Below are 27,178 nucleotides of genomic sequence, written 5' to 3' on the forward strand. Positions count from 1 at the left end.
GCAATAAAGGTTGCAGGCCAGAATCAAACCGTGGGATTGCAGTCCCGGCGTGAGTCTCAGACCACTGGCCAAACACAAAACAAGTCTATATTTTTACCACCTTATTTAAACCATTTGTTTGGAAAAGAAAATGAAGCTAAAATAATGACCTAGTCTGTTAGAAATGCTCCATTTTTTGTTGTTCTGGTTTAACTTTGACTGACCATACTTGCAGAATATAGCAAATGTGTGCACATGTTGATTTTCAAAGGATGATTACAATAAACAGTTTAGGATCGTCCTTTCTTTTGCATCAAAATGAGTCACTTGGGTTGAATTAGGGATTTGTTAATTACATGTCTGAATGCTAAACTTCATTCTGACCTGTTCTTTTCAATCAAGATGTTGATGCAATTGTTCTATTATTGTTCATACAAGAGAGGCATTTAATTTGAGTGACAGGGTTTTTTTTAACTTCTTTAAAAAATACCATTTTTCAAATACAGTTCTGATGTTTTCAGCTTTTCTTTTTGTCTGCTGATCCAACACATATTTGCGCTGAACACCAATGGTGTTGGGTTTCCCAAGAATGGACTTTTTACCCAATCTTAATCCTTCAGAGCTGGAACTGTATGACTCATTGGTGGTTATTTTAGAGTCTGAGAGTGGGTTCTTGGGTTTGTTCCATTAATTGCAGGAAGTGACACATGAGATTGATGCTGCATCAACAACATGACCCATGACTGGATCTGCAAGCATCAGCATGTCATTAGTAAACTCCTTTAAAGTTCATTAACATTATTTTGATAGTAATACAGCATCCATTTGCGTAGAGGTTTACCAGCAAATGCTATTTTTGGAACAGTACTGCAACCCAATGACGCTTTGATCGTACCATTAGCGCCACATTTAGTCCCAACACTCTCAGCAGCCTCTGGGTCATGACACTCCTGGGGCAGTCAACCCAAGTCTTAATAAACTTCCCTCAATCTGGTAACTATGATGTGGTTTACATTAGCTGCAAGATTTTTTTAATTGGCACCATTTGTTTTTTTTCTAAATATGAAAAAGTGTACACTTCCTGTAAGCAGCAACAAAAGGTCACAGTTTTTCCATCACCATAAAACACAGCAAAGCAAAGGGCATCAGGGTCACTGAGGTCCTGTAGTGAAGGTCTGACATCCTGTAAAAGAAGCTAAAATTATTCCTTACGGTGCATTGAAGACTTCCAGCACTGTCAGTGACTGCTGCCTGATTGAGAGCATGGTTACATCTACTGTGTGTTTTCCTGTATGAGACATATTCTTTCTCCCCAGACTTGGATCAAACAGTATTTGGACATAAATCTTAATGTTTTCGCTAACCATTATGAAACTTTTAATGGGTTTTGTTTGCCACAAAAGGAAAATACAGATAGTGTCAAATAAGTTCTTAATCACAAAAAAAGGATTCTAAATAGGCGTCAGATATTTTCCTGTGATTGTTCAAAGTTTTTGGCACCTTTTCTTACAAACCCCCACCCGACCTGGCAACAACATAAGCCAAAGAAAACCCTAAAATATATTTGCAAAATGGAGAGGAGAGAGATGTGTGAGACAAACTGAGGGTTGGAAAGAACACCAAACACAGACTTGGCTTGGATTATCAGGAAATGCCATGGCCTTTTCCAAACTCATAAACATAACCACACACTTGTCTTTTCTCACTACCTTGGTTTCTCCCTCTTCTTTTCTCTCAGATTGTAAGCATGCTGAACATGCGTCCGAGTGTGTGCGCTCAGCTTGATTGGCAGGCATAACACTAGAAAACTTCGTCCAGGTGAACAGTCTCAACGGGACACATTCCATTCCAGCCCAGATTGGGGATTGATTTGTGGATTTTTCTCTGTGTTTAGAGTGAGGCCTAACATACATTAACCGGTAACATGAGGTGTTAGATTTGCAGGGGGCATGTGCAGTCACCAAGCTTATAGAATATACATCATTCTCTCAGTGGGATCAGCGATTTTGTGAATTCTCTTTGGTAAGAATTTCTTGTTAATATGATATCTAAACCCAGAAGGTGCTTTAAAGGAGTTTTTTTTTTTTTTACCACTAATAATGTAATGGAGCAATATTCTAACCTTTTTTTTTTTTTTTTTTGTATTGTGCACTCATACAAAAAAATGTGCATGCTTGCGTGTGAGCATGCAGGTGAGGTGATACACATTTCTCCTGCTGGTTTCAAGCTTTTCCACTGATTGACAGTTGGTGGCGACAACAAGCACAGAAATGTCCACAAAGGCAAAGATGAACAAGACTCCAAGCTAGTGACTGGTGACATCACACTGATACATTATGTTGCATTAAATATTGCCTTGTCTCAAAATAATTATTAGACCTAACACTCTTCTCTGATGATGAAAATATAAACCAGAATAGCTCATATTGTACAACAACTGCATGTGTTATGTGCAAATTAAATGATGAGACATTCATGGTGCCCAGAGGATGAACTGACTCTAGTTATCCCACCATATCCTGCCATCTGTTAAATAGCACTAAATGCAAAGTGCAACTGATGCTATGGGAATGTTGTTATTTTTGCAGGTATTTGGTCATAAACCAAAGTCTTTGACAAACTGCAATTTTGACTTGATGATGGTTCGACATGGAAAGACTGTTGTTCATCCTCTGGGAACCACGAATGTGAGCACCATTTTGTCCCAGTCCATCAGGTAGATGTTGAGATTCTTTACTCCACAAATGAAACCTCTGACCAGCTGGTGGCACTAGAGGGAGATCAGGGAGCCACTAAAGTCTGTGAGATTCATCCTCATTCAGTAGTGATGTGTGTTTCTTTCTTTGAATTTTTTTTTTCCAAGTCCCATAAAAACATACTCATAAAAATGACAAAAAAAAAGATCATCAAAAAACAAGACAGATCAACAGACAGGAAGGGAGTAAAATATATCACCTGATAGTGCTTGCACACTCTTTGGTGAGTGTTGTCCCACCAGCAAGTTTGTTTTGTGAAGGGGTGAAGTGGTAGAACTTTAACAGCTGGCTCCTAAAGGCCCCACAGGGCATGTTTATGTGTTTTCATGCTTCGAGTTACCTGTGTGCGTGTCTGGCAAATCACTCAGGTGGGTTCTGAAGACCCAGGCTGTCCCGCTTGCCGTACGCCATGTTCACCATCAACATGTTAATTACACATATGAAGTCTGACACAGACACATGTGAGATGAAATGTACCTGCTGGCCCAGAGCAACTTTTTTCCCCTTCATTCTTTAATTTTACCGACCAGCCTCCCTCCCCTGTGTGTGTCTAGTTCTGCGTGAGTCATGTGGGGGTAAATTAGCAGTAAGCAGCAGACAAGACAAGCTGACTGTTAGCAGATGTGTAAGAAATGAGGAAACACAGGTTTAGGCACTATTTTAAGACCTGCTCTCCCCTTTCCCCTTTTCCTCAGGCAGTGTTTTGGTTTCCTATCTTGGCTTTCATTTTGTGGCCATGCAGTAATTATTCTTTTGTCGAGATAGATGCTTGGAATTGTACAAAGTACTTCACTTCATGCCAAATTTCAGTTTTTGGATAGTCTCTTTGTTTGCATGTATCATATTTAATCACTTTACTGTTTTAAATGTCTTCACTGATTAGAGTAGATTTTATGGAATTCAATTCATTGTGACAAATTTTATTTTTAGTAACTCTGATTCAATTTCAAGCTCTAATTAGCAGGTTCCAAAGGGAAGTATAGATACTAGGCTGAGTGTAGACCACTGTGTTCAGGAAGGTTGTTTCAAAATAAACATTTGTATCTGAAAGCGAGACAATAGCTAGTTACAAAATTGTCCTTCCTTTACAATACATCATATAAATACATAAACAATATAGGATGTGTATGTAAGCATGACCTATTTGTGTGTGTTTTTCAGTTTGTTTCAGTTTTGTGCGCCTTTGAGTGACTGACATCTGCTGTCAAAGGGCTGGCACAAAAGAGTGTGCGTGGGATGTTGATGTGTTTGTGGGACACACTTCATGTGTACCATGCTAAAGGATGTGTCATTTAAACAGTTATGGTTTTCATGGATATACAAACTCACAAGGCCATGTTGTTGATGAATTGTTCCAAGGCTCTGTCTCAAATGTTCACATCAACACCCATAAACACAAGAGGAGGGACAGACAAAGGGCTGAATAAGGACTGTGCACTGAGAACTGGACATGTTCTGTTGTACTGAAATGGTTGATGTGTCTTTACTCAATATCTCACAACATAAGAATTATCTCGTTAAAGTGTGTGACTGTATTCATAGTATTTTTTGTAAGTTTCACTCACAAAAATAAAATCACAAAAAAAAATTAAAAATTAATGCCCGAGCACTTTCCAAGACACATCTGCAGACATGACAGCTTTGTTAAATTTGGAATGATTCAGCATATTGACGGTGAGTCATTAGTAAAACCTTGCTCTCGACTTTCTGTGATCGATGGTGTAAGTTTCAGTATGTCAGCGATAATGAGGAAAGCAGTTGTTCATTGTGAGAGTGAATTATCGGAAAGAAAAATCCATGACATATTGAGTGGCTTATATCTGTTATGGTCCTCTGATCCTCTTTAAAGCTATTTCTAGGGATGTGTTGGTGACTCACTTTGCTTATATGCATAATAATGAAGATGTGGTAAAACTCCAGCTTTACATTTCTGTCTGCTGCCCACTCTCCAGCTTTTTTTTCACAATCTGAAAAATCACATGGAAATGTGACTTGAAGGCAGACCACATGGCTGCAATGAAAATAAAAAAAAGTCTGGTTTTACACAAGTTTTATCTGAGAAGCCATATTTTCAAACTGTTTGTATGGACAGATTGTGCGTGTACGTGGTTTATTTGTGTTAACTGTCAGCAGATCTCAATTACGAGCAGTGACTACAATCACATGCACTGACAACAGGAAGTGTGTGTTTGTTTAAAGGAGGATCTCTTGACACAGTATCTGTGTTTACAGCATCTAGGGCCACCACACTGTCATCACTAACCCCAACACACACACAAAACCCACACACAACCCCTAAATGTCTTTCTTTTCTCATTAGAGTGAAATACCTGAGCCACCTCTACTCTATACTCCCATACTTCTTCAATTCCACTTCCCTTATCTCTCCCTGTCTCACTCAAACTATCGTACTGTCTGGCCCCTATTCCTGTCGCCTCTTTCAAATTTCCATTTCGCTCCATCTCTTGTATATTAGGTCATATGGTTGAAGTCTGGAAGAGAGGCTGGAATGAGTCGAGGTCACAATAAAGTCCAACTAATTCGCTGTCGATGAAAACATGCCCATACGGATGCATTCACTCAGATATATGGGCAGAAGAGTAATCTTATGCAACACATGACTTGCAAAATGCACACTAAACTTCCAAACAAATCTGCAGGAAGTCCATTAATACTCAGCACACTCCACAAATACGCGCTCAGACAGAGCAGCCTTGAGCACACTGGTCTGTATTGTACCCTCCTGCCACAGTCAATCCATTTTTCTCACATTGCTCTTCATCTACACCCTCTCAGTATCAACTTCTTCATTTTCCATATCATCTCCATCTCCCACTGAACTTCCTCCCTCCATTACCAGCTGCATGAAGATATGAAGTTTCTGGCAATAACCAGCCACAGATGTGAGGAGTCTTGAATGGTGACGGCACTCATATGCGCGAGCAGTGGGCTACCGGGTCTTTCTAATTTCCATCTTCTAGCAGAAGCCGTGGCTCTCAGATGCAGTGAAAACACCCACTGAATTCTTGCTCGGAGAGTCAGTAATGAGATTGTGGTGATGAGGGCTTTTTGTTGCAAGCTCAAACTGCTGAAGGTTATCCAGTCATCTGCTGCTCGTTATGTATGAGCATGCGTGTTTGTGAATGCAAGTGGAAAGACAGAGGGAAAAGAGGCTGAATGCATGTTTGCCTGCAGGAGACAGCATATGTGGTTGTATTGCATGTGTATGTACCATAAAGAAAGGTTGGAGAAAGAGAAAGAAACTGAGAAACAAGGGGACTCGTGCTCCGCTCCAGTGAAAGTATCTGACTCACGGCTGATTGTTTATTGTTGCGAATGACTCTGTGGTCCTCTCAGGAAGCTGCAGGATCATTACTCATTGAACCAGAGAGAAGACAGAGATGGAGTCTGTCTCCTCCTGCATATTTATCCACCTATTTCCCTGTTTTGTTGTGTGTACATGCTATCAGTTTAAGGAAAATACCAGGAATCCCCAAATGCAGTAACCCCCAGTCTTACACTGTGATAACTTATGTGGTTTCTATTTACTGTGCACCCCATCTAGCTGTCACTAGAGGACAGGAGAGCTGCCCTGTTACTGCCGCATCGGAGACATTTAGAGAAAATGCCAAGGCCAGCGAACTGTCACGTCTCCTATCTCATGCTGTCATCACTGGAAATAGAGATGACACTCAAGAGATGGATTGTCCTCATCCACCCCCCACCAGCAACTTCACTTCTTATCTGACACAGGGAGGAAGGAGAAAAGTAGTGTAAACAACCCTGCACACTTACATCCCCACTGAGTTTCCAGATGCTGACAAGTGCCTGCCAATATCTGCTTCACTTTAGAAACAGTGCTGCTTGGTGATGTGGACAAAAAAAAAAAAAAAAAAAAAAGATACAAGAAGATGATTGAGTGGGATGCTGCTGCGTGACAAAGAGGGATGGACACAATCAGCTGAATAAAAACAATTATTATTATTATCATATTCCTCAAATTGTTGTTTTGAATAAATAGATATTGTACAGATCAAACTGTTCAGATGTTTATATGTTTGTATATTGAATCTCAGCTCTCACTACTATAAGACTTATGTTACATTCTGAGGAGGCTTTATAAGTCTTTATACTGTATGAATAGCATGCTCTTGGATAGGGTTTCTGTGGCTTTGGATGGTGTACATGGAAAGACACAAAGGTGGGGGAACAAAGTTTGACACAGACAGAAGGAAAGAACCTCAATCTGTTTGCCATGTAATATTTCTGATAATAGGATGTTTTGGTTATTGAGTGTGATAATAGGTAATAACCTAATGCCACACAAACATAAAGAGGGACATAAAAATAATGAGGATATGAAATCATGTTTCCATTTTCAGCAGTCACTGAAGATTTGTCAATATTGCGTGTGACATTCAGGCCAATTAAGAACGCTTAATTGAGAATTGAAGGGGATGCAGATGGATAAAGAGATACAAAGAGACGGAGAGAAAGACAAGGCGAGAGAGAGGGAGAGAGAGAGATAAAGTCATACACACGCACGGGGAGAGAGGGAGGGAGGGCGGGAGTGAGGGAGGCGAGGAAGTACTTAGAGAGGAGACGCATCATCTGTGCAGTGGTGGAAGCAACATCCCCCGGTTGCAGTCCGACAGCGCAGCAAACAGAAATTTCACAATTTGTTTCAGGAACTGTTGCTTCGTGACGCGGCGATGTGGATTTACAAGCTTATTTTCGGACTCTTCATCATCATTTCTTCTTCTGGTAAGTTTGGCGAAAACCATCCAGAACTGCTTGGGTCGCTCCCTGATGTCTGCCACTGGGCAGGAGCTGGTGCTGAACGCATTTGTTTGCGCTCCGTGCAAAACAGAGCGTCAAACATTAGTTAACAGCGGCTTTATTAATTCAGGCTAACTTTATTATCTCGTGTTGTATGTAAGGTGCCGACAATCCATCTACAGTGTTGGCATTTACAATGTATATGAGTATTGCCTGTGCTTAAAAAACACTTAATTTTCGCATCTAATTCTAAGAAGACAGTTAAGTGATTCTTTGTGTCGGAGCTCAGTCATGAGAACATTTCTGAAGTTGACCATTCCTAGAAGAAACAATCAGCTTATGGACAGAGATGAAAACGATGCTTTTGCCATTATTGATGATCCAGCAGATGCTTTTAATCCCTGTAGTGCGCATAACACCGCAGAGGGACGCATTAAGACATACATAATCTGACTGGATCACGAGATAAATATACTCTGTGATAGATTGAATAGGTACAACCCACTGTCCCGCAAACTGACCTATATTAAAATCAAATTAGTGGTTCAGTCATCCTGTAGTCCTAACAGAGTGCGATTTTGCGGCTCATTGCGCGTAGGCACTCAGGCAGAGAAACTGCCGAGCCGGTGAACTCAAGTTGAGGATCGGACAAACATGATGCCTCCGGTCCTCTGCCATCATCAGATTGCTCACCACATACCCAAACACCGAAATACTGGATCTGATCCTTTTTTCGCCTGTGTTATTAAAAGCTCTTGAATGGGCTGGAGTGGATATAGGCAGGGAGTTGAAACAGGTGGGAGGAGTAGAAAGGAGGAGGTGGCATGAGTTTTCTGTCTAAATGTAAATGTCTCACCGGCTCTTTGATTTTGCAGAGAACCTGTCATGAACTGAGGCCCCATGAAGACACAGCACAGAGTCCCCTCACTACGTGTCTCTGTGCGTGTCAGCCTTGGTTTCACTGGGGCCAGTGATAAATGAGTGTGCATCCTATTAGGTCCTGTAGATTAATTACAGTTAAAGTAGACTAATTCTCACATTGCAATGCTGTTGCCCAGTGTTCTCAGTCTAGCTGGGCTCATTAGCAGATTATCCACACTGTGTCCCAGACCACAGAGAAGGCTTTGCTAGTTTGTTTGTGTGCATGTTTAATGATAATTAACCCTGTATATCACCTTACAAATAAAATGCAAATAAAATGCAATTTAATTTTCCTAATATTAACAGAACATGGTACAGACAAAAGATAAAATAAAATAACACAAACCATGAAGTGGGCAGACTGGTGGCAAAGCAGGCGAGTTATTAGACTCACAAAACAGAAAACCAGGATGTGTCTGGTTTGACCACAGCTTGTCCACTGCCTGGTGTGGCTTTGAGCAAAGCACAGCTCTAATTTACAGCAAGTGGCTGCCAAACTTGTAAATGTAAATACTGCTGAGTGGTCATGGACATGTTATGTAATTGTGTATCAGAGGGCAGAAGAAATGCGCTCCAGGACTACCAGAAGACTGATGGCATACGACTGGTTGTCGTGTCTCCTGATTCCTCCCACCCAACCAAAAGCAGGAAGCTGAACATGACCAAGTGTGCCAAAAAATGCAGCCGCAACAGACAACTCCCCTTCACCTGCAGGTATGTTTGCTTTAGTTTATTTATAGTGAAATTACAGCCACATTCCTTAGAAAATAAGAATTACAGTGCAGGAGAGGAAGGAGGCCTAAAAGGCTTCTGCAGCTTCCCCTGACTTAAACAAATAAAAAACAATTCATCAAAAGTATAAAGACAAACAAACAAAGAACACAAAGCACAAACAATATCTATAAACACAAAACACTGAAGAAAGCAGAAACAGTAGTAAAAGAGAACAAACCTAGAATAAGCAGATATGTACAGCCAACAGAATTATGTCACCAAGATGAAATAATTAATTCTTATGTCATTACCCCTTCAGCTGCAGGTAAGGTAATGAGAACGGCTATCAAAACACAAAGAGTAAAGTGGTAGTTCCTCAAGTTCCTTAGTTATGCATTTCACAGATATAATGCATTGTTATCCCCTGTTGTTACCCCTCTGGTTTCACAGGCCTCCAAACCGCTTTGCATACTCATTTAACAATGGTGTGAATTGCCTTCAGAGGCCTTTTGCTTGAAGAAGCTACAGAAAGCTGACCATTATGTATTTCACTCTTCCTGTATTCTGTCTTGCTCCTTTCCTTTCCTCCTTATTCTCCAGAGCGTTCCTCTATGATCATAAAAACAGGAAATGCCAGTGGCTGTCGTTCGACAGGAACTCACCAGGAACTCAGAGCCAACAGGACTTCAACTACCAACTCTATCAAAAGAAAGGTGCCCTCTGCTGTTGCAGCTTTTCTCTCTACCAGCTGATACTAAAGTGGTGTCTCCCCCTGTTACCACACCTTTCCATCAGAAAAACCTCTCTGCATAGGCTCACTTCAAGTCAACAACACTGCTTTGGTTGTTTCAACATATGCATGAGAACTTTATAACTCAGAGTGATGTTAGCTTTGTAATCCCTCAAGAGAAAGACAAGGAAGGGCAAGGACCATTGTCATGTTTATTGTGTTGCAGCACATTATAGCTCATTTTCTGTCATTAAGCAGTGTTTGTGTAAACAATGGAAACCCCCACCCCACTTGACTATGACTGACCACAACACTGAATGTGCAAGCTGTGTAGCCTATTTTACTGGATCCAAATGTTTTGCACAAGATTAGGAAAACAGATTTGGCTTTTGGCATTGCTGTGGCCTTGTTAAGCTCAGCATTATAGTTGAACATGTCCTTCTGTCTGTTTTCTTCATCATGTGCACTGGCTCTGTGCACACAATACAGTGATCAGGTTGTTGGCTCGTCTTACTCGCTCCGTTTTACTGTTCTCTCTCTTTCGCTCCTCTTCCTCGTCTCTCTTTCAGACTATGTTAGGGAGTGCATTGTGGGCACAGGTCAGAGCTACAGGGGGCGAAGGTCGGTGACAGTGAGTGGGATCCTGTGCCAGGCCTGGGCCTCTCCTATCCCTCATGAACACAAGTAAGAATCTAATGCTCTTTTCACTACAATGTCAAACTAAGTAGTGTTAAAGCTGCTTCTTACCATTAGTGCTGGCCTGTTTGTGATGCAATTAGCTGGTAGCCAGGGGCTAGTCTGTATGCGTGTGTATGTGTATATGAGTATGATATATTAGGGGTTGATTAGGCTCCTGGGAGAAGCCATTTATCAAAACTGACCTCATTGTAACACTTTACAGAGTCACAGATCATTTCCTGCTGTGGCCCTACTGTTTATCTAGGTGTGTGTCTGTGTGTGTGTGTGTGTGTGTGCGAATGTGTGTGTGTTTTACTGGGATTAGGATCATTTCTAATATGAAGTCTTTGGTTAAGCTCTACGTAGATCCACATAAAGTACGTTTTTCAACATCTAGGCTTACTTTCTGACACAGTGTAGCTCCCAATTGAAAGCGAGCCAATTAAGTGGTTTAAAAAGAAAAGATGCAAGTGAAGCAATGCCTTCTGTAGGATTATGGAAGTGAAATTAGCACTGATCTTCAGTAATTGCCCAGTAAGCAATGAGATAACAGCATTTATCCTTTAGAAAAATGCCTAACAGGGTATTAAGTCTCATATTCAGTCTACTGTAGATATGGTTTATCTTCATTCAAATAAATTGCTATCATGAAATGTGGCAGTACGTGGCTCCACTGTTAACAAGAAAACACCTGACATGACATCCAATTGAAGGTGAAGGTCTATAGTGGCTCTGCAGTGCAGTTTGTGTCAGTGGAGGACAATGTTGGAAAAACACAAAGAACTGAGGAGAAAATACCAGTAAAATAAGGACAAAGTTTATCATGTGACAGGTATTAATAACCAATCAGAGAACCTCACACACAACACCTCATCTTAGACCTTTGCTATGCCTGAATATCATGCTACCGCCTTTTCTCTCCACTCCCCTCTACTCAGAGGTATTAAATGCCTTTGAAAGGCTTTGTAGTGAGTTGTCACTGCAGCAGATGGATCAAAGAGGCCACTGTACGTTCGTACCTTCTGTGAACCTGCTTTATCAGACTGCTATTAATGTCTCTGTAGATCAGGCAATTAAACCCAGGCGCTTTGTATGTTTTATCAGTCAGCTTACAGGCATGGGAAACTCTGGCACACACACACACACACACACACACACACACACACACACACACACACACACACACACACACACACACACAGAATAGAAGAAATTGCATTTTTATCAGTAAAAGGTTTCTCCTCTTTTTTGATTGTCCAGCAAAGGCCTTCTCATCTGTCCCTGTCATTATCCACTACACTGACAGACTACTTCAGAACTCTTTTTATCATTATGTGGAAAAAAACAGCTTAACTCAAAGACCACGCAAAGGTCCATCACAACTTGTAACCACAGCATGTGCTTGCCTGATGTAGAAGAAATGAGTCATTTGTCAGTGTGTTTACACCACATTCAGAACCAGCCTCATGGAAAACTAACATTGCTTCAACATATTTATGTGTTTTCTGTCATTAATAACATCATGTCATCAACGGTTCGATCCTTTAGCACTGCCGTCAGTTACTTTTACACTTTTATACTTGAGCTGGTCATGTTGAGGGGCAGCTTTCAGCCATCAAAGTTAAGCAGCCTGAGTAGAGAATTCGTCATCTGCCGGAGTTATAAAGAAGACCATAGAAACTGTGGCCTTGGATTTTCAAAAACAGGTTGCTCTGCATGCTAGCTGAAACATTTGGCAACCGGTCTTAGTACATGTGTCTGTTTGTGTAACTGCGGCTCTGCTCCTGACAGATTCATGCCTAAGAAGTTCAAGAAGACGGACCTCAGAGAAAACTACTGTCGCAACCCAGACAACTCCACCGTTGGGCCGTGGTGCTTTACCACTGACCCCCGTCCACACCTCAGACACCAGGAGTGTGGCATACCACAGTGTTCACAGGGTAGGCTACGCACACAGACACACACAAAATATGTTCTGCATCCATCTGAGTGGACATTGATCTTAAAATAATGCCCATTTCATTGCTGCAAATTGCCTCCCCGACTGATGCTTGATCGTCTGAAATGAGCTGCAGCAAATTAGGCAATCACATAGTGCCTTGGACTGAGCAATGCTGGCTCTAACTGTGCTCTGCTCTACATCTGTGTGCATATATGTGTGTGTGGGGCACAGGTTTTCTTTATTTGCAGAGGCCAGCTGCAGCTGTTTCCAGGTGTGTGGTTCAGTTTATGCTGTCCCCTCTCATTCCATCAGGTCCAGGTTTTGTAAATGGTTTGAACCTAAAGAGGCTGGCGTTGGAATGTAAGAGGATATTAATCCCTTGTCGTCTCCTATAGATAAACTGTTAGCTATTTTATCCAACCCTGTGGCACACACGGGAGGAAACTGTTGAGTTTGAGTTATGGGTTTGTACAAGTAAAACTTTGATATTTATCTGGTTGTGATGAAAGAAAAACACTTTCCCACCAGTGTTTCAGCCTCTATGTTATATCACACAATATTACTGTCAGGCACTGATGTCTTCCTGAAGACAGGGATGATAATGACCTCTGTTATCTAATCTCGGGGGATTCATGCTGTCAGAGGGGTTGTTTCCTCTGCATGTATGACACTGGATCATGTTAATGAGGAACCAGGCTGTGGGTCGATATAACTGGATGGGAATCCTTCTTGCTGTCCAGCGCGCATATGGTGTCCCACTGGGTTATCACAAGTTGTACAACAGAGATAATGACTTTTTATTTTGATAGAGAGCCTGCGTTCATTCAGAAGAAAATGACTGGAAGGGTTTCTCCAGAAATTAGCTGGTCCTAATGGGAAACATACACACAGACGCACAAGCATGCCGTGCGCAAACACACACACACACACACACACACACACACACACACACACACACACACACACACATGCAGCCAGTGGTATTAAATGTGCTCTGTCATGACAGCAGTGGACTTATGAACATCTGTTTCTAATATGCGTGTTCTCTGTTGTTTACACTAGACAGTGTGTACTACTCACCATGCAACAAATGGTGCCTTTCCTGCTTCAAAGAGATCCTTGCCTTCGTTAGTGTGGAACATAATATGTGCTTTCATACATTAAGTGTATTTATATATGTATAATGTCTGAACTTAAGGGAGATCTAACAAGTATTTATGAAGGGTTTTACTCCAAAATGTTACATAACCACATTGGGGCACAAAATTATGACCTAAAATGTATTAAAGTGGATTAAAGTGGATGATTCACTATGTTTATGTCTTAAGTTTATTGCTTTGTCAACCCATTACTACACTACTAAAAGTATCATGAGTTATTGTCATTCTCTGCTCTTAATCATTTGTCACTTTGATAGTGTGATTCAGTTTCACTAAGCTGTTGCTTGTGTCTTTGTGGATTCGTGTGCTGTGCGTGCGTGTGCATGTGTGTCATTGCTACATAGTTGAGTGTATGAACTGTAATGGGGAAGATTACAGAGGGCCCATGGACCACACAGAAAGTGGGAAGGAATGCCAGCGCTGGGACCTGGATGGACCACACAAACACCTGTACCACCCTGAGAGGTAACACAAAGTCACACTCATGCATGCATTTGCATCACTCTAAATTGTGCATGCTCAATCACACTTAAGCGCACACACATGGATACATGTAATTTAATAGCAAAAAGCATGAGAATACTTTATGGAATAATAAGTTCATATAGCAATTTCTTGTGAGTTACTCTGGAGATTAAGTGATTTGGAGCCTTTCCTTGAAGGAATGCTATGAGAATCCAGTGTGTAATTGTGTGTTTTTAGGAGCACTATGCTGGGAAAACTCTTCATTCTGACTTAATTGGCCCAAATTCCTTTAAGATCTCTGCAAATTATAAAGCAGACTCGTGTCCAGCCATGAGATAAGCTTATACCTATGTTAGGGAGGCTATATATTTAAGTCTGTGTAAGTATTCCTTACAAGATCTTTGTTTGTGTGTGCCTGTGTGTCTGCGTCAGGAGAGAGTTCCAGCCAGTGAGATGGCAGGTGGTCTGGATTAGTTGGGACTCGTTAACACATCCTTAATCATCCCAGTGTTTGTGTAAACGAGGTCCCAGACTGCTCATAGCACTAATGTAATGAGAGGGTCCCACAGCCTGATACTGCACGCCTTGAAGCTGGAGGCCTGGAGGGATGTGGGACTCTGGGATGACTTACTGTCGAACACCTGTAGTGGTGCAGCCTATTATCTTCCTCACTCCCCTGAGCTCTGAACAGATTCGCAGATGGAGTCCTTGCACCATTCCAGTTATTAATGCTTCTGTTGCGTGCAGTGGTGAATTGTCTCTCCACTTCTGCTCTGTCCTCCTAAGGATTCTGAAGTAGAATGGAAACATGATTCTCTTTTCTGGTACCTCTGGGCTTTAAGAATGATGCGACAATTAGGGTTTTGTGCCACTGTTACTTAGCTTCACAGTAGAGAGTGCTATTGGTTGTGCAAGAGTGTGATAGCTGTTTTGGGCTCTGCTTTTCAATCTCATGTAGTTTTTTGTACAAGCACTGAGGTTGTTATATTGCATTTTTTGTATTAGGTACCCTGACAAGGGCCTGGATGATAACTATTGTAGGAACCCAGACGGACGCCACAGACCCTGGTGCTTTACTACTGACCCAAACACACCCTGGGAGTACTGCAACATCAAAGTTTGTGGTAAGCATTAGTGCATGTTTGTGTGTGGTTGAATGCATTAGAATTTTGTCGTGCATGTTTAGTGGGTGTGTTTGTGTTCCTTACAGGCCCATGAAGTGTGACTGACTGAGACAGAATTTACAACTTCCTGTACATTTAATTTTACCACTCCTCTCATTGGCTTATATTATGGAATACACACATAAACACACACACACACCCACACACACAGAGTTCCTCTCTTAGCTTTGGCTCTCTGTTATGTCTTCTCTAATAGCCAGAATGTTTATTTTTCCCTTGCGCCGCTGGCCTGCTGTTTATTGTTCTATGCCAGCTCTTATGTGTGGTGGTCAAACTGCACAGGGCTCAGTTACTGTTCCACATTAACCTCCTGTTACACATGCAGACACAACACCAGGGTCACACACACTACAAGCAGATCACTTTCATTTCACCTCATACACTTAGTGTAAGCACTGTGATTGATGTGTTAGAGCGAGGTGCATGTGTCATGTCTGGCTTCGTGTTTCCTGTGCCTTTACACTTAAAGAAGCAGATACTGTACACTTTAAGCTGACCTATAATCAGTGACGAGGCACGGAGGCAGCCACTGTGGTCCTCAAGAACATAAAACATGGGTGTTATTGTTGGGCTCAGCTTCTCTCTCCTGAGTCTGTGACTGGCCTGTTTGCCTGCTAGAATCATCAGCAGTCCTGGCACCATGTTTACTAGCTGGCACTTCTCCATGTGGACCCAGTGATTCACTGTTCCCCCCTGCTCTCTTTCCTCTCTCTCTCTCTCTCTCTCTCTCTCTCTCTCTCTCTCTCTCTGTCTGTCTCTCACTCTGATATGGAAGTTTGTTGGGAACAGATCAAGTTTACGACCCAGTTAGTCTTAATCAAAACAAGGCAGAGAGGAGAGAGCACGAGACAGAGAGACAAACTGTTCTTTTGTCAAGGCCTGCTCGTTTGTTTACTGTAACAACTAGTGCATATCTATTTTTAGACATATTATATGGACAGAAAATGTCTCGTTTAGAGTCTTGAAGATCTGCAGCTTTACACATTGTGGGACACAATCATGCACAATGTTCAGGCTAATGAACTTGTGTAACTTGTACATAATGAGCAGGCCTTCTATAAAGGAAAATAGAGCAGATAAGATTTCCTGCCTTGTTTTTCTAATTTTGGCCATATCAGCCTCATTATGCAGTAGGTTTTCAAAAGCTGTCATGTGAGCTATTCTTTGGAAAGCAGGTGGCAAAAACATTGAGGTTGTTAAGCTACTTATCATCTCAAAGGCACTGTCACTTTGAATATTTCCTCAATGCTAAATCATTTATTTTTCATTAATGTTTAAAACTGTTTGTATACTACAACAGCCCGATTATTCCAAGATTAAGGAAAGTATTTGCAAATCTCATGTAAACAATTTAAAACCTGAGGGTGTGGGCGCGATGGAATTTTTGGACCAATGGATTTGAGCACGTCTCGGTCTGTTACAGTCTGGACTAGTTGGTGCTGACAGTTGGCCGATAAAATCCTGCGTTCTGGGATTTTTACAACTGGAGTCGGGACCTCTGCATCACGTGTGTGAGTGGGAGATAATAATAGAAGGGCAAGCAAATGGAAAAACGTGTGGTGTGCCATGCGTGTCAGAGTATTATTATATAATCTATAGTCCGGTTCATCAAGGTTTTAGTGCAGTGCTACGGTTCATCTCAAGTTCACCGCTCTCTTTGAAAGTCCACTAACCTCCAACTCTCTCTGCCGTTCACAGTCCTTGTTTCCCAAATCTCTGCATCCACCATTTCAACCTAATGTAGCTTTTATCAGTGTCTTTGCCTTCCCTGTGCAAATTGCAGCTGAAATATTTTTTGTTAAATGTTGTTTTCTAATTTGGTACAATAACATTAAAATTCGTGCTGATGTGGACTTTGGGGTCTGCTTATTGTGACACGACTGTAATTATAGGCCACCTGTAAAGAAATAAGTCGGTAAATGTCGGGAGTTTGATCTTTGTAGGTTTCAATAATCTTAAAGGGCTGTTCCCAGTTTAAGGTTTTCTCATTTTCTGTAAGCATAAATTGTCTTCCTGAAGGTCTGTTTCCATTTATGGCATATGCTTTAGTCTGATTTCCATCAGCGTTTTAATCCTGTATATCTGCTTCAAAGGCCATTGAGTCGATGTCTTTGAGAAAAGAGCAGCAGGGCTAGCCAATGTGGAAATATAAAGCTTGTTGTTTGGGGCAATGTTAAAACATCTTTCATGTTTTGACTATAACACCACAAGATCTAAGGCTTTAACTACTTACCTGTTTTTTATTACCTTGTAAAACACGTTTTAAGCTTGGGATGGTGGAAAAGGCTGAAAAGCTGTTAAAACCTTAATCAAACCATTTCCTTAATATGACACCTTTTCTGTACCTTATCTTGATCGACATCATCCACACCTTGTTATCATCCACACATATATTTATGCTCTTTCATAGAAACACCTCCTAAAAGTAATGTGGTGGAAACAACCGAGTGTTACCAGGGCAGAGGAGAGGGTTACAGGGGGACAGTCGATGTGATGCCAACTGGACTCACCTGCCAACGCTGGGACTCTCAGTATCCCCACAACCACACATTCATACCTCAAGCCTACCCCTGCAAGTGAGTCAGACTCTCACATAAGACATGCATCCACTCACTCACCCACCTGCATGCACTTACAGCAGATTACTGGATGACTTTCTCTGTGTTTTCCAGAGACCTGAGAGAAAACTACTGTCGAAATCCAGATGGCCAAGAATTCCCCTGGTGCTTCACTACGGACCCAAGAGTCCGGACAATGTTTTGCACCAACATCCCTCAATGTGGCACCCATAACAAGCCCAGCGGTGAGAGACTCAACAGCTTTATTCGACATTCAAAACAGGACTGGAAAAGATGAATTTCTGTGCATCCGAAGCAGAGAAACATTCTGCATCTTCATGTTTTGTGAACCGTGGTGTTCACATGAGACCCTGTTACCACACATATTTGCTTGAAACCGTGTTGCCTTCATCCCTGTGGAGAACTGTAGCCCTATAGGGCTGTGGGAAGGACTGACCACCGCGCCTCACATAAACCAACTCTGACAGCAGCTCAGGATCGTCAGGTCTCACTGGACAGTGAAAGATGGAGTGGAAGGATTAGTGCTGGATGGGATTTTTTCTGGGGTAGCAAGAGATTTAGAAGCAAAAGATGTAGATCTATGGCTGAGTACACAAATGTAAATTTCCCTAGGGATTTTAGGGATACGTCTTTGAGGTTATCCGGCCTCGCATTGGGATTATAAACCCTCTCTGAGGTTGTGTTGTGGTCTACCCTCAAGGGTTGAAAATGTTCCCACACAGAAGTGACATGCAGGGTGACAGGCAGCTTTAAAACCTTTGGCATCATTGTGGACGACTTCTTCATGTTCCCAGCTCTGCATATTCTAGATCCAGTGACAACCACGATAGCTCAGAAACTTAGAGCTCCTTTTATTCTTTTGTACATAATTGAGTAGTTCAGTATTTTTCATAGTCTGTAGTACAACAATACTGTATGTCAAATAATGCACAAAAACTATTGTTGTGGTGATGCAGGTTTATTGAGGCTTAGTGATGTTGAGCACTGTCACTGCCTATTATGCATGTTTTTTGTTCAAACCTGTTTGTTCATACAGACGTGAAGTATGTGTCCAGAATGCCTGTCTCATTTTATTTCTTGTTTTTGTCCAAATACAGACTGCTATGAAGGTTTCGGAGAGAATTACCAAGGAGAGCTGTCAAGGACTAGATCAAACCTGCCGTGTGCTCCCTGGAGAGACCACATCAACAGGTCGCCCCACTGGATCCCTGCTACTTTCTAACCTAATAACTTTCCCAAACTCCACTGTGATGTATAAAACAGACCTGCACCATCAATAAACTGCAGACAAGTGCCTCGGTCTAAAATAGAAATCAAGATGTCACACAGTTTGAGTGTGCATAACCCATCAGAGAATCAAACATAGTGTAGAGGGTTTTTTTTTTTAAGAGCTCAATGAGATCAAAGGAAACCACTGAAAATGAGCAGAAATATACAAATTTCATGCATTTTAACAGGAGAAAGAATGCTTGAGAAATTAACTCTTTGAGATACAAGTTTGCTCAGGACAGCCTGAGCGTTCAGGAGAATGTGTCTCCATTTTCGAGAACCATGTGTGCGAACCTGAGACGTGGTGGTTAGTGCAGGGAGGCGCCCTATTATTGACCTCTTGTTAAGTCGTATTGTTGTTAACGGATCAAGTCAGGCCTCTTGTTTCTCAAAGGAGAAAACGGCTCCTGCGGGTGCCGTGACTAGCTTCTCCAGCATCTCTTAATGGCTAGAGAAGTGTTTCCCTGAAGATGACCTAACTCAGCAGGAATGGCTCCCAGTGATAACTTGGCTGGGGGATATACACTTCACTCCTCACCTTTGATCCCAAACCCCTCCTTTGCAGGAGCACTTCAAAGCCAATCAGCTCCACCGCTTGGCTCCTGCCCAGGGGTCAAAAGTCAGGGTTAGGGAGTCACAGTGAGAGCTGGCTGTTATGCTAGCTGTTAGAAATACAACACACACAAACAGAGATTTGGAAATCGGGATCACTGTGATTTGGTACCCAGTGCTCCTCTCCCTCTTTGTCTCTCTTTCCCCTTACATTTCTTCACCTTATTGGTCAAGAGATTCTGTGTGGGAAAGAATTCTGTGTGTGGTTTTAAAATTCTTATGAGAAAACCCTCATGTGTGGGATAAGTCTGCATGAGCGTGTGTTAAATATGTGAGTGTAGGTGGGTGCATACTGTCTCAGTGAGTAATTCCTTTGCAGATCACCTTCTTATCTTGTGTGGAGAGACAGAGCCTACACAGCTGTGTAGTGTGACTGTCCAGATCCTATCTGGCTAAATTTGTTCCGTTTTTACTAATAGTTATAAATCACCAGTAAATCCTTTTTACTTTCATCAACAAGCGAATTATTTCCCTTCAAGGGACAAAAAACCCCTTCCCTTTGTTTTGAAAATTGTATTTGGGGCTTACTGAATGTTGATGAAAGATAAGTTATTGGATCTTTTTTGTTTGTGTGTTTGTCTAGTGGTGAGAGAGGCATGCTGATGGCCGGCCTGGAGGGAAACTACTGCAGAAACCCTGATAAAGACAAACATGGTCCCTGGTGTTACACCAACAACTCTGCCATTCCCTGGGACTACTGCCATGTCAAACCATGTGAGTGAATGGAAAAGTGTGCGTGGAACACCTTCACAGAGGCTCACAATCACACACATAAAACAATCAGACTGTGTGGGATTGAAACTTTGCCATACTTCTTGATCTAAGATAGAGCTATTGTGGATTTGTTTGCGCTTCATCTGGTGGTCTGTTTCGCTTACACACCTACACACTTACACACACACACTCTTTATTTGCAGTGTGTAGATCTGTCTACACTCCTAGGTCAGTGTGTGTCAGGGGAGATTCACAACTCATGTGGAAGACAAGGGAGAGCTCCTTCTAACTATTCCCACATGGACCAAGAGCCAGAGGCATCATGACTGTGTGTGTGTGTGTGTGTGTGTGTGTGTGTGTGTGTGTGTGTGTGTGTGTGTGTGTGTGTGTGTGTGTGTGTGTGTGTGTGTGTGTGTGTGTGTGTGTGTGTGTTTGCCTGTGTCTTCGATCATGATTCTGTGTTGGTGACATTGTGTTTCTATCAAAGCTGCACAGGTATCCATGGTTCTTCTGGCAAATAAGAATCAATTTTCTCTCATATATTTTTCTCAGCAGTTAAAGGACTACACTGTGATTTTAGCAATTCTAGCCTTTTAATTGTTTATACTTTACATCACAGGTATGCTGCTTTCTTTTCTAAATTTGAATGTATCATGTCTGTTGCTGTGAGGCATTTTGTCAAAGTTCTGCTAATGTTGTGAGGTATTGCAAACTATATTATAATGTGGACAACAAATTAAACTTGATGATGGATTGTGCAGCATAAGCAGGCTATGTACTACAAACTGCACAGAAATCAATGGAAACAACTTGCTGTCCTGTCTATGGGGGGAAGTGTACTGCAAAATTTCACCCTAAAAAGATGCAACTTGCAAACAGATACAGTTATATGGTCCTTTAAGGCTTGTTGCAATCAAAGCTCTCCAGATTTGAAAATAATTATCGCGACTTGTCAGACAAACACAAGGGCCCCGGTGGCTGTGGCTGTATGAAATTTACACCCCAGCGTGAGGTCTCTTCTTATCTTGTATCAGTTAATACTCACTGATCCCTCGTTTGTCTGCTCTCCTCTCTGCAGGTGATGCTTCACAGAACACCATTCCACTGGGTGAGTGTCCCCGTCAGCTCGTCTGTCTGTCTGTGTTTGAGAGTGGCTCAGCTGCTGATCTGTATTTGATAGCCTCCAAGGCAAGTGGCGATGTTTCCAGAACTTGATTTGGTCCCTTTTATATCCGGCTATTATGGTACATGATGCAGGACATTATTTTGCCATGGTGGCATCTGTTTCTGTGTGTGTATGTGTATGTGTATGTGTATGTGTATGTGTATGTGTATGTGTATGTGTATGTGTATGTGTATGTGTATGTGCTGGTCTGCGTCTGTAACTCAGTCGTCTGCACATAATAATTCAAAGATTAACCCCTCAATCTCTTGACATATAGATTTCAAATTCCACCCATCTGATATATGAACGTGTTTGATAATTACCTTAATTAAAGGCCTCATCGGTTTAACTGGTTATGTTTGTAGTATAATGATGATTATGGTGGATCATTAGGCAGCTCAAGAGCCTTGCATTAAACAATATGTCACCATTAATCGCAGTATATCTGTGCATGTGAATGCATATTCATGTATTACATTAAATGTATATTATACACCTATGACATGAGATGTATTGAAATATTGTGTGTGTGTGTGTGTGTGTGTGTGTGTGTGTGTGTGTGTGTGTTTCTGTTTTTCCAGGTGAGCTGTCATCTGTGGGGTGTTTTGTCCATAAGAGAACCAGGATCGTGGGAGGAGGTCCAGTGGGCATATCAGATGGCAGCTGGATGGTCAGCATACAGAAAGGGTACGGCAGTGCATTTAAAATTCTACACATTTTCCTCCACCACTGAAGAAGAACAGTAGGCCATCCTGCCCAGACCACTCCTGAATTCTTAAAAAGTTCAGTGGAATTGTTTTTCGGTCTTTTCATTTTTGTTTTGAGCTGCAGGTTCAAATGCTGTTCCGCTATGCTCAGACACACATGCATGCAAACATCTGAGCAAATGTGTTTGTTTTTTCCTCCTTTTGGTCTTAAAGTAGCCTCCTGGATGCCGTACATTTATAATCCATCAGGCATGTCATAAAGACAAAGAACTCACCTAATTATGAGAAGCCAATTATTGGTCGCAAATGGCAATTTTGAGTTGTACAAAGCTCACATTCACTGTATACATTTTACATAGCTTAGATAGAAATTTATAAAACTCTTACTTCTGCAAATATTGCAAAGTTAAAATTCTAAAATCAACATATCTGATAGTTGGCATGGCTGTCTAGACTTCAAATGCTACACATTAGTATACACTGTGAGTCCTGCAATAATGCCTCTGTGCAGATTGAGATGTGATCAGTTTTGTGCTTCTGAGGACTAACATTGTATTGTTGGGTTTCATAGTATAGTCTATCTTGCCATATTAGAGAAATAACTGGATTTCTGTGACTTCCCAACATACATTTTTTTTAGCAATGACTGCATAAGTTCATGTATGTGTTTCACGGCTTCTAACATTTTAGATTTGTCCTCAATGTGCCATTTGTGTTTTGTGCTCTTTTCAGGTCAATGCACTGGTGTGGAGGTTCACTAATACGAGAGGAGTGGGTGCTAACTGACAGACAGTGCTTCTCTTCATGGTAACCAGTGCTCCCTGTCTGTTAATGCCATTTCTTTCCTTTAGCTTGAACCTTGAACTGTCAGCGCATTTTCTTTTTTACCCTCAGTGTATTAAATGTAAGATTTATTTGTTCAGCTCATATGAATTTGTCTATATTCAAGGACAAGTGCCTAACCGACTCTCTTCAGTTGCAACTGCCTGTCCTGATCAGTCTGAGCTTGTAGAGAGAAATAAATGGAGAATATTTTATTAAGTATTAAATCTGTCTTGTGCATCTGCAGTGTTCCAGACCTCAGTGAGTATCGGGTGTGGCTGGGAGTCTCAGATATTCGAGAGGGTGCTCCTGACTGGTCCAAGAGACAGGAAGTGAGCATAGCTCATGTGATATGTGGTCCTGAGGGCTCCAGTTTAGCTCTCATAAGGCTGTCTAAGTGAGTACCTGGAAAAATAATCTCAAAGATATATTGATATAGAGTTGTGTGTCATGTTGATCATGCTTTGTATTTTCTGTGTTCATTAAATATGTCTAGGCCTGCGCTTCCTGCAGACAATGTCCATACAATTCAGCTACCTGTGGCTGGATGCTCCATCCCAGAAGGAAGATTATGTAAAATGTATGGATGGGGAGAGACGAAAGGTACTGATATTCTATATTCTACATTCACTACAGCCATTGCATATATACATACTCTCCAGGTCTCCCAGGTTTGCAATATATTAAATTTATATTGCATTTCTCCAGCAGCAGTCCTGGATTAAGTGGAGATGCAAAAAGAACAGTGTAACACAGCCGTCTCTTAAATAATTGGTTGCTGTATAGCTTTCGCCATATGTTTCTCAACCCTGGGTCAGCACTACTCGTTGGGTGACTTGATATACAGACCAAAGAAGATTGATATTTTTAATAAAAGTTAAAATGTGCCATGATTTCTTTAAAAACTATCCAGACTTCACTCCTTGCTGTTGAAACTGGAAATGTGCTAAATATGATATTGCACTGTATTTTATTTATGTTACATTACAAAAACATAACTTCAAGAGTTTCAGGATGCTCACAGATCAGAGGCCATAAAGTGCAACCTTGAACTCTTTCAGACACTGGCCACGATGACATGCTGAAGGCGGTCGACCTGCCCATTGTCAGTAACGAGAGGTGTAGAGAGATGCACAGAGGGAACCTCCACATCACCAACACCAAGATCTGTGCAGGTGGCAAGAGGAATGAGGGAGTGTGTGAGGTAAACTGTTGCTTGGTCATGTTCTTTTGTAGTGAGGTGTTTTACCATTAAAACATGAGGCCAAATAACAATTTCAATGGAAAACTCCATACCATAATTCCTGTAGTATGTTCAGTCCTTGTTGGTAAACAAGAGCAGGCCTGCAAACCTTTGGATAAAGTAATTGTTCTCAGTGTGAATTTATGAGAGCATTTGCGCCTTGGTTCAACACAGTGCTTTCAAAGCTCAGTTTGATCCAAATCTCGAACAAATGTTCTTTGAATCTGTAGGCTTAGTATTCAGTCTGTTGTAAATAGAGCAGCTGGAGACTGTTGCAGTAAGTTTCATCAGTGATCAAAGCCTTGGTTTTGTGGTTTCTAGCTTTGAAAGAGAGCTGTCCATGTTCACAAATACTGATGGTGCTATCTGTCACTGAGAGCATGAAAATGCATTTTGCTTTCATTCATCCCTGTCATAAATGCAAACAGTAAAGATAGCCATTTCTCAACTAGTGACATAGAAAAATGTACCATCTATTTCTTCTTTTGCAGAGGGATTATGGCGGGCCTCTTGTGTGTCAGGATGGTGAGATCAGGGTTATTGTGGGAGTGAGCGTCCACGGCAGAGGCTGTGCTCGGGCCAACCAGCCCGGCATCTTCATCAATGTGCCCTTCTACACACAGTGGATCTACAAGGTCTTCAAATATTACCCCAACCCTCAGATCGCCTAGGGACTCACTAGAGACTAAAAGAGAACTGGAGGCCTAAATCAAACCTAGAGCCTCTGCTTCTGTACATCCAGTGGTGCACTCAGGACACCTAGTTTCTATGTTTTTCAGACCTACATAGCCCACAGATCAATAAGAATCTGATCCGAGGAAGCACTCTTTAGATGTATGGATGGGATAACACTGTGAACAGATCATAATCAGATAGAATCATTGATGGTTGATTGATGATAATTATGAAGAGAATAAGTTGACACTGTTCATATGTTACACATTGGAAATGAACTGCTGGGGCAGCTACTAATAAAAGAAGGGACCTGATATAAGATGAATGTTACCATAACAAAGAAGGATATCTTTGATTGAGTTGGGAGCAGACCAGGCTAACAAAAAATTCATTTCATCCATTTTCCATGGTTTTCTTTTGGTAGCAAATCCACTAGAGTGGTATGTGTGCATGTGAATACTCTTGATTCCTGGCATTACTTGAATGTTTTGAAGACCAAAGTGCAGTGGTTCAGCAGCTCCCTCTGTAGAGTACATCAATGGGCCACTTCGAAAACTATCCAGTGGTAGGGCAATGTTAAGGGCACTCTTACCAAGCATCTCCAGGGGCTTAGATAAAGTGGTCCTTACTGTACATAGTATTTTAATGAGTGTATTTGTGACACTCTAAAGGTGATTTGGGTCTTATAGATCTATGACAAGAGAAATGAATGTCGAGGTAGGCAGATAAATGATGTACAGTGTGTTATCTACATTTCAGCTTTCTGTTTTCTGTCTCAAACTAATGTCGGAAACATCCAATTAAACTTCAGTATTTTAATGTTATCACAAAGCCACTGACTGTATATATGAACATGCTCTTTGCATCCAGTGTCGATGAAAGGAATGTATGTCTGGTCAGCATTTGTAGAATTTGAAAACAGCAGAAAATGTAACATTAATGTGTACACGTGCTCTTTCTATACAAAATTTAATATTTCCTTAAAACCATGCGTTAAATCATTGTGTGTGTGTGTGTGTGTGTGTGTGTGTGTGTGTGTGTGTGTGTGTGTGCTGTTTTTATACATTTTTTCTGCAGCAGTGTCAGTATGCAAAAAGAAAACTGCAGGAGTGTGCGTGCGTGCGTGCGTGCGCGTGCGTGCGTGCGTGCGTGTGTGTGTGTGTGCTTGCGCACGCGCAGTTGAGCCAGAGCTGAATGAATTATCCTCTCCCCACACTCAGACCTTGGCAGACCTCCAATTCCAATCCACTCTGGTTATTAGCGTCACAAAGTCTGTCACTTCAAACTTTGTCATGGAAAAGAAGAGATGGTCTTTGCAACTGCATTGTCTGTAATGGAGGCTTCACTGAGATGACTGAATGGCCCTTGAAACAAATTAACACATCTCTTTTAGCAGTGTAAATGATTGAAATGGCTTTATATTATAACCACATTATGTTTGTAAGCGTGAAACATGTTTCTCTGTGGATGTGTGCGCACTGAAAGATGCTGCAAGCTGCTATAATCTACAGGTTGTACAGTAATGTCCTATTTTCTCTGTATAATGTACATTCTCTATAAATTTCATGTCATCTTATCCGATATGCTAAATGTTAAAACCAATTTCAGCAAATATTTGAAATGTTTTATGATGCCTTTCACAATATTAAATTTTTTCTTTTTTTTTTTTAAATCAGGGAGCTTCGTCTCCATTTCATGTTTTCAGCGTTGCATTCTTTGAATGCCCTATTTGAGTGCTCTGAATGCAAATGTGTATAGTCTCAGTTCTCCTGCTTGTTGTATAATTAAGTCCAGGCTGTTGCACTTCCCCACCAGAAGATGGCACCACAGTAGCACAGAGACTATACAGATGTCTCAGTAATTTTGCTAATCTCTCTCTCTCTCTCTCTCTCTCTCTCTCTCTCTCTCTCACACACACACACACACACACACACACACACACACACATACACTCTCATCCACTAACATGCAGACACAGACACACACGCACATAATTACACACAGCATCCATTTCATGTCTTGTAGCTGTTCTTGATCGAGTACAGTGGCAGTATTCTGCTGTCACCCTATTCAGTTTATTGGAC

General features: G+C 41.4%; 1 protein-coding gene across 1 annotated transcript; it reads left to right on the forward strand.

Annotated features, from left to right (window-relative positions):
- Window positions 1–7,288: 7,288 nt before the first annotated feature.
- hgfb (hepatocyte growth factor b) lies at window positions 7,289–26,770 on the forward strand. Its single transcript, XM_070973049.1, has 18 exons — window positions 7,289–7,499; window positions 8,990–9,149; window positions 9,750–9,862; window positions 10,449–10,563; window positions 12,349–12,497; window positions 14,004–14,124; window positions 15,130–15,248; window positions 17,719–17,884; window positions 17,981–18,111; window positions 18,985–19,078; window positions 20,352–20,482; window positions 21,561–21,590; window positions 22,229–22,334; window positions 23,087–23,161; window positions 23,424–23,573; window positions 23,673–23,779; window positions 24,238–24,380; window positions 24,911–26,770. The coding sequence occupies exons 1-18, from the start codon at window positions 7,448–7,450 to the stop codon at window positions 25,088–25,090; spliced, it is 2,142 nt and encodes a 713-aa protein (XP_070829150.1). The 5' UTR covers window positions 7,289–7,447; the 3' UTR covers window positions 25,091–26,770.
- The last annotated feature ends 408 nt before the right edge of the window (window positions 26,771–27,178 follow it).

The sequence above is a fragment of the Chaetodon trifascialis genome, chromosome 10 (genome assembly GCF_039877785.1).
Source record: "Chaetodon trifascialis isolate fChaTrf1 chromosome 10, fChaTrf1.hap1, whole genome shotgun sequence".
NCBI classification, from domain to species: Eukaryota; Metazoa; Chordata; class Actinopteri; order Chaetodontiformes; family Chaetodontidae; genus Chaetodon; species Chaetodon trifascialis.

Bases quoted from the DNA above. Each gene is read 5' to 3' on its own strand.
- hgfb (XM_070973049.1), top strand. From the start codon at position 7,448: ATGTGGATTTACAAGCTTATTTTCGGACTCTTCATCATCATTTCTTCT. The intron at 23,162-23,423 runs GTAACCAGTGCT...GTGCATCTGCAG, and splicing joins AGACAGTGCTTCTCTTCATG to TGTTCCAGACCTCAGTGAGT. The intron at 23,780-24,237 runs GTACTGATATTC...GAACTCTTTCAG, and splicing joins TGGATGGGGAGAGACGAAAG to ACACTGGCCACGATGACATG.